Genomic DNA, 8,475 nt, shown 5'->3' with positions numbered 1-8,475 from the left:
CCCTTTTTTGTTAAGTTATTATTTTAGGATATATCAATTTGTACTCCCCATTAGAGGCATGGCATTAAAAAAACAAAAAAGAGTATTTTCTTCCTGCTTCCACAATTCTTTTCACTCACCCTAGATGATCATGAGCAGAGTTAAAGGTAAAAAGTTAACATGTACAATACTTCATCACAACATTTCCCAGTTGAATTTTTTTCCAAATGGGCATTTTGGAAATTAAAATTACAAACTAAATCCTGGATCAGCAAGCAGCTGCTGAGTGATGAGGAATTTAAATTTTAAGGTAACTATGTAATTAATTTGGTAACTTAAGCTCATAAGTCAAACCTAAAACAAATCACAGGTGAAAAAAAACTTAATTTTAATTTATGATGAGGGAGTACATGCTCACATTATATATAATTTTTTTTTTTTCCTTCTGGTTCGCCTCATCCAAGATCAAGCAAGAGGAAAACAGTAATTCAATTAAAAGTTAATAACTGGGCACATCTTTTCAAAAATTTCAACAGTATGTTTCCTTTATGTGGTGTTACAATAAATGCTCCACAAAACTGTTAAAACTTTACATGATAAGGTCTGTTTTGAGACCAGCACTTATCATTGTCTAAAATAGTTCAGAACATGGGCAAAGTAAATTTTTTACACCTGCTAAGTTATTGGACTTCTTGCATAAGAATGTCATTCAAGATTTTAAATTTAACACCTCTAATATATGCACTTAAAAAAAACAGTATTAAGATGTGTTTGTAAAATTATCCAGATTATTAAGAGAAATTTGAAAAGGAAACCCTGAATATCATTACTCCTTTCCCACAGGAAAAGTACAATAACATTAGCAGAATATTCACTCAGTAAGACGAAAATATTACTTGGTTTCTAAGGCACAAGGTTTATAACATCTAAAGTGGGATTTATTTGATGAATTGCATTAAGCCCTCAGAACATTTGCTGCAACTCAGGTAGAAAGAGGCAAGTATTGATATATTAGTCTGTAGTCAAAAAAGATATTTCAACTAAAATATGTCATTGTAGTATCTGCAAGTTTCTTTATAGACTGACATATAGAGCTCAATGCTTTAGAGGATTACTGAACTCAGTTCTCTTTTGTTCCCACTGCATAAAGCTTGGTCTCCAGTTCCATTATCCAATGCCTACCTTACATTATGCTGTACTTCACTGGGACCACATAAAGTGATTACGTTATAAAAGGCTTCTAGATCACCTGGCTCAAATTTAATAGCTGGTTTCATTAATGCCCCAGGAGCAAGGGAAACCTCTCCAATAATTCTCAGGTTGATAAATTTGATTTTCCAAGTATTCTCCACAAAAGGGCAGCGTATGAGTCCAAAAATTTGTTCAAAAATGCCCAAACAAGTATTCCCTCTGTGGACAGTCCCAGCAACTCCAACCATAACCAGACCATGGGGAGAAGAAGCACATTTCAATCCGCGGGAATCAAGGTTGGGACTAAGAAAAAGATATTCCTCTTTCACCAGTGACAGCAGACGAAGGCTCACAATTTCTGCTCCTTGGTAGTCTATTACGTTTTGTTCAGAGGTGTTGTAATAAAACCTAAGCTTGACATCATGCCAAAAGTGCTGTGGCCCCCATTCATCTTGAGGTGGTCCAAGAAAAGGATTCTGAGAATTAAGAAGTTCAAAGAACCAGTGACAGAATTCTTCTCCTAATCGACGAAAATCAACTTTTTCAGTTTTATCTTCTTTCTCCTGCTGATTAAGATAAATACAAAATAAAACCAAAGTTAATTCTCCTATCTATTTTTTCTATCTAACATGTTCCATAGTTACACTTTAATGTACCACTTATAGCACAAGGGAAATGAACTACATGTAAACTCAGTGAACCCATCATACATAGTAAATTCTCTCTGCAAAAAGGGGGAAAAAATCATTTTAGAATTTCCAAATTAAACATCCAAAATTCCAGCTAAGATCCCTGGTTGGTGTGACTCAGTGGATCGAGCACCAACCTGCAAACCAGTCAGGGCACATGCCTGGGTTGCGGGCCAGGTCCCCAGTTAGGGATGCACAAGAGGCAACCACACATCGATGTTTCTCTCCCTCTCTTTTTCCCTCCCTTCCCCTCTCTTTAAAAACAAATAAAATATTGTTTAAAATGATAATAAAAAATAAAAATAAAAACCCAGCTAAGAAATTAAGGTTTAACAAAGCCTCTTAAAATATCATCATGATTTACATAAGCATTTTTCTCTTGATGGTGGCAATGGTTTCACGGGTGTGAAAAAAGGTCACAACCTTTAAAATGTATGCTTTAAATGAATATATTTGTGGCATATAAATCATACCACAATGAAGCTGACAATATCATTGTCTTTAAACAAATACCTCTAATGTTGAAATAGGTTATTTTCTATGATCGGGATGAATTTTACACTATTAGTTCTCTTCTTACCCCCAAAGAAAATGTTATTGTAAAAATATACCTGATGGGCTAGATTTTTATTCATCTATTTATTTCATGGCATAATATCTCATTTGCATGTTATAAAATCTTGTATTTACTGAGCACGTGCTACTAAATATATTGGGCAGTGTGCTTGGCACGTAAGTGCTATTTCCTTTTATCTTCACAAGCCTTATGACATAGATATTATCCTTATGCCCAATTTACATATATTTTTTTAAAATGGCTCAGAAAGGTCAAGTTATTTGCACAAGTTCACATATAATATATGGCAGACACTAATTTGAAGTCACATCTGTTATGATTTCAAAGTCAAGATTCTTTTCAGTACATTAAGAAAGCCCTTATAAGATTCTTTCCTAATGTGAAGGTAAACATCTCTCACTGTAAAACCTCATTAATTCAAAGTATGTGGTATGTATTTAAAAAATCTGCATATGACCTAGAGGTTCATTCAATCAACATTTAAGTATTTACACAATATTTAAAATGCACAGTGGAGATATAAAGGATTACAAACAACCAATATCAGCCAGAGAAAATTACAACAGAATTTTTTCTAGATTAAAAAAAAATCAAATGTAATGAATATTTAAGTTTCATTCATGGAATTTTTGCAATTTAATACCAAAAAGTGTTTTCAAAATGAGAACGGACTTACAATAGCATTTATTTATTTATTTATTTTATTGTTTTGAGAGAGAGAGGGAGAGAAACACTGATGTGAGAGAGAAACAAAAATTGGTTGCCTTCCATACGTGCCCCAACTGGGGATCGAACCCACAACCCAGGCATGTGCCCTAATCAGGAATCAAACCTGCAACCTTCTGGTTACATGATGATGCTCCAACCAACTGAGCAAGAACAACCAGGGCAATAGCATTCTTTTAAAGTAGAAAAAAATTTACAGAAAACTAGAGACTAAATTAAAATTAAACTGATCCTGCAGTCCATCCACCTTCTTTAAAAAATAATAATCCTTATCTGATAAGAGGATAAAACATTTTCATCTCACAAATCAGAACAGTATTTTATATACATTACTAAATGTCAGAAATATTGTCTTTTAGGTGCTTTACTGGTCTTCCTTTAGAATACATAAGATATGAAGTAAAGCTAAAATTATAAAAACAAAATATTATTAACATGTTACACCCGATCTAGAATTATCTAAAGAGTCTAAGACAGAACAATGGTTCAGGTTATAACTATAAGATCAATTTTACCTGTTGAAAGATTCTAATGTCCACAGAGGTCTTAACTGGCTCTGGTGTTTCCTTCCATTTCAGATGTAATTGCTTTTTCCAGTAATCCTTTGCATGTTGGATAAGATTGTGTTTTTCAGTAGATGGAGGTACAATAACCCCCTGTGATGCCAAGTACCTAAATATAACATCTCGGTGGACTTTTCTACGTCTCAGCAGTTCTTCTACACTTTGACTATATGCTAATATTGCATGAATGGCATCTAGAAGGAAATAGTAAAGATTATTAGAAAACCATGAGTCACTTGTAAATTTGTCCCGGGTCAGCAGAAACTCTCTACTCTTGTCATGGCATTTCTGCTTCTGCATGAGATGGTTATCATCTTTTAAAAATAGGAAGTGGGTTGCCAAGTGTGGGGGTTTAAAAAAAATTACTTATGCTTTAAACTTCCCAACCTAAAATTCTCCCTTTTACTTCTCATAAGGTATTGTAAAATTTTAGCATTTCTTTAAAAGAATAGTGTGTTTTAAGAAAAAAATTTGAGCGAGTAAAAACAATTTTTCTAATAAGGCCAATAGACCTAAATTCAGTTACAAGCCATAAAAATGAGTAAAATCACAATATTTTAGATGTGCAAAAACTTTTATTTCAATCTCATTCTACAGATAATGAAAGCTCAGGATACATGAGGTATCAATAATCATACTTCTAAGAATTGGCAGAATCCGGACTTGTACTTTTTTTAATTAAAAAAAATTACATTAAATGGCAGACCAAAGATTTTTAACATATGTGAGGTATACAGAATAGCAATAAAATGAACTCTCAAGTATATAGCATGCAGCTTAAGACACAGGAAATTACTAACATCTTTGAGGTTGCAATTTTACCCCTCCCTACTTAACACCATTCCCTCTCTATTCCCACTAACCTCACAGGTAGCTATTATCCTAAATGTTATTATTCCCTTGTTTTTTTAAAAATAGTAGTTGCAGCGTAACTATGTATCCCTAAGCAATATAGTTTTGTGTTTTCTGAACACTGTGTAAATTCAACCCATCAATAGTCTTCTGTAATCAGCTTTCCTCTTAATGTTGTTTCTGAGATTAATCTATGTGAACATACGTAGCTCTAGTTAACTCATGTTCACTGTTCTACAACAGTCATTATATGACTATATCAAAAATTACTTATCCTTCTGTTTATAGGGTTTTATCCTGAGTATCCAATTACAAACACTATTACTTTCATACTTGTCTCCCATTGCAGAGGGATAAGCAGAAAAGCATCACCTAAGAGCTTGTTAAAAATGTGAAATTTCTGGACGCATCCTAAAAGGACTGACCCAGAACCTGCATTATGTATAAGAAGATCTCTGAGTGATTCACACGCACATTCAAGTTTGAGAAGCTCAATCTAGAGTATGTGCCTCAGAATAAGTAAATCTTCCGTTAAGAGATAACGTCAAACTTGTTTTCCAAAGTGTATTTCTAAAAGTTGTTTTACATGCTCCCCAACACTTGAAGTTTATACATTTAGTTTTTTGCCAATATGATACATAGAGAAAAAGAAAAGATTGCGTGTTTTGGTTTTCATTTCACTGCTTTCTAAAGAGGTTACCTTTTCATACGTTTAGTAATTTATTTATTTTTTCTCTTCGAGAAAACTTTCCTCAAATCATTTAACATTTTTATACTGGGAACTTTATTTTTCTTATTTGCTTTTAGACTCATCAATTAAATTCAGCATTTTGATCTATGATAATTTTAAATTCACTCACCTTGTCTTTAGAGGAGATTAGAATGTAAAATATATAAATACTGAAGAACTACATTAAGTCTAAAACCATTTTCAGTCTAAGTTCTTAGAAATTTCTTCTTTTAATGTTCATGGTTTTAAGTTTCAGATGAGATTTTCTTAAATGATAAAAATGTAAACCTGACAACTAGAGAAATACAGTTTTAAAGAGCACAATCTTTGTAGGTAAGCCATCTACTAATACAGGGGGCTGAAATTTTCACAGTTTAAAATAAAACCAGACAGATGACATATGAAATGAAATAAACGCTTAAGCTACTCATTACATTTTTATACACACTCGTTACAATCAGGCTGAATGTTAATAACTCTTGAAATCTATCCTACCGAAATGTGAGACTGAAAAGAATGTGTTTCTACCACCAAAAAAAAAAAATCATCTTAGAAAAAAATCTCGATCCCAAAAAAGGCATGAATCTAAACCAAGTGCCTTTATTACAAGTGGCTGTTTTACCTAGTATATTGATACAAATGTTTGAAATCTTCCCAGCATGAAAAGGCTTGAACAGCAGCTGACATTCTCAGCCGATCGAAACAAAATTGAAAACACCCTGGTTCCTGAAAAATTTTTTTAAAGTGACTTCAGTCACGTACTCCGATTCCTTGAAACAACAAATATTTGCCTATAACATTCAATGGGTAAAACTAGCGCCTGTTTGAGTGCCACAACCTCCCCCAGGGGCATGGCGCGGCGGGACCCCCAGAGGCTGCGGTGCAGTCCCAAGGCCGCTGAGCAGCTGAGGTCACCGAGATTTCCGAGGGTCCCGCCCCAACGCGGTCTGTGAGGGGTTGTGGACAAGGCCTTGCACCTCCTCCACTCCCTCGCCCCCGCCACCTGGGGGCCGGTGATGCCTGGGGAGGGGCCGCCGGGCCTTGGGGAGAAGGTTAGTCTATCCTTACCTTGGCGGTCCTCAGGCTGCACCAGGCGGTTTGTGATGGTGTCGCATAGGGCCATGATCTCGTCATTATCCAGTAGGCCAAGCATGTTACGACAGCCCTCTTTCTCTGGGTCGCTAAGCCCCGACATCTCTACCCCCAGGCAGGGGATGAGAGGACAACGTCAATAAAGTCGCCCCTTTAGGCCCTAGGGGCCGGCGACCTGGCAACAGGCACCGGAAGTGCCTTTCCGGCTGTTCGCAGCCAAAGCGCCTCGGGTATTCCAAACCCTTGGGCGGAAGTGACTGCCAATGAGGTCAATCGGGCAACGCGGTGCTCCGATTTGTTGTTCCGGGCCGACGGGATGGAGCTGAATCCCAAGGATCTCACTTTAGGGAAGCACTCCGTTTACACCGAGACCATCGACCTTCCACTAGCGGGCTGGTTGAGGAAAGCAAAGCCCTGATCTCCCAGGAGCCCCTCTTCAGAAGAGCGCCTGGGAGGGTAGCGGTGGTACAGGTGCGTGTAAAACTAGTGCCGGCCCCTAGAGTACGGCGGACTCCCGTGATGCCGCGGGGCTGGCCAATGGAGGTACCTCCTCCCCGCCTGCTGGCCCGGCCCCAGGGAGGGCTTGAAGTCCTCCGCGGCCATTCCTAAATTGGGTGCGCCAGCTCTTTGATTATAAGTGGCATAGTACTGTGTTAAAATAATTTGGTTTTAACATTATACTATGAAAAGTTTTTTTTCCCCCACCTATCTTATGCCACGCCTGCCTGCCTTTCAGCTGACTTTCCTCTCAAACCAACTGAGGTTGGCTGTTTTTTCCTTTTGATCCTCGCGGGCTTAGTCTTAGGCTGGGCAGTTATCGCGTAGCAGTTTAAGGTTATGAACGCTGGAAGCCGGAGGCCAGGATTTTAATATGCCACTTACTAACAAGCCTTTTGCCCCTCAGTTTCCTATCTCGAAATGGATCTAGAAGACGTACCTACAAGGGTTGTTGGCAAAGGGGGTGCGGGGAGGGCGTGAAGAGCAGTGAAGAACGGTGCCTGGCCCTTAGAGCTCAACAAATAGTAGCTATTATTACGCACATGCATGAGAGGGAAACAGTCTTGCTCTGGTGGACCAAGTCCGGATTAGGAATCAGACTTAAAACACTTGCCTCTGTCTCCTTCCATTTTTAAGCCATGTTTTAAAGTTAACATTTAATTAGCATAATGCCAGTTAGTAGCTGAAGTGTATACACATCTGCAGATCCCGTGAGCAAATTTAGTATTTTTTTTTTATCACAGCTAAATATCATTGATGAGATGTACTGTAAATACATAGTCTTTAAAATAGGAATTCAAAGCATGGTTAATCTAATTTGGCAGTGGATTTTATTTGGGGTATTTTACTAAACAGATACCAATTCTTAATTTTTTCATTAACCATTAATGAATGCCTACTATGCTAGGTATTGAAAATTAAGAAAAATATAAGACTTACCTCCAAGGACCTTTTGGGAGTTTGTCAAGTAAAGTAAGTGCTCATAATGCTGGCATGGAACCACATGGAAGATATGCTCAAGGTTTTCATTCATTCGTTCATTCAAAATAATATATTTCTTGAACATCTCTAACAGGTTGCAAGGCACTGTTCTTTATGCTGGAAACAAATGCAAGTCTTTTGGAACTTTCATTCTAGTGTAAGGAAACAAACATATAAGAAACTATATACTGTCAGGAAATTCTGTGAAGGAAAAAAAAACAAACATCAAAAGGATGGTGATAGGAAGTTGCTATTTTAGAAAGGCTGTCAAGAAAGGCTTCTCTAAGTGACCTTGAAGGAAAGACCTAAAGAAAAAAAGAGTATTAACTAGAGAAGAAGAGTGTCTAGAAAGAGGCAACAGAAATTCTGAGAAAGGAATGGAGTACTTGGCATGGAGCAGCTTGTGAAAGGAGGAGGCAGTTAGCAGTGAGGTTAGAGTTGTAGTCAGGATTGATCTAGAGCAGGGTTTGGGCAGGACAATTCTTTGTTGTGGGCACTGCCCTATGGATTGTAGGGTGCTTAACAGCATTCCTGGCTTCTACCCACTTGAAGCCAGTAGCACCTCTTCCCCAGGTATGGACCCAAAAATATCTCAAA

The 8,475-nt window shown here is 37.3% G+C and overlaps 1 protein-coding gene across 1 annotated transcript; it reads right to left on the bottom strand.

Annotated features, from left to right (window-relative positions):
* Positions 1 to 418: 418 nt before the first annotated feature.
* Positions 419 to 6,869, bottom strand: CUNH3orf38 (chromosome unknown C3orf38 homolog). Its single transcript, XM_090275997.1, has 3 exons — positions 6,376 to 6,869; positions 3,678 to 3,919; positions 419 to 1,736 (listed from the first exon to the last, which is right to left on the bottom strand). The coding sequence occupies exons 1-3, from the start codon at positions 6,500 to 6,502 to the stop codon at positions 1,158 to 1,160; spliced, it is 948 nt and encodes a 315-aa protein (XP_090132123.1). The 5' UTR covers positions 6,503 to 6,869; the 3' UTR covers positions 419 to 1,157.
* Positions 6,870 to 8,475: the final 1,606 nt, after the last annotated feature.

Source organism: Furipterus horrens, unplaced genomic scaffold (genome assembly GCF_987537825.1).
Source record: "Furipterus horrens unplaced genomic scaffold, mFurHor1.1.pri manual_scaffold_1, whole genome shotgun sequence".
NCBI lineage: Eukaryota > Metazoa > Chordata > Mammalia > Chiroptera > Furipteridae > Furipterus > Furipterus horrens.
The sequence above is the reverse complement of the archived record's forward strand: the minus strand, read 5'-3'. Positions and strand labels throughout refer to the sequence as shown.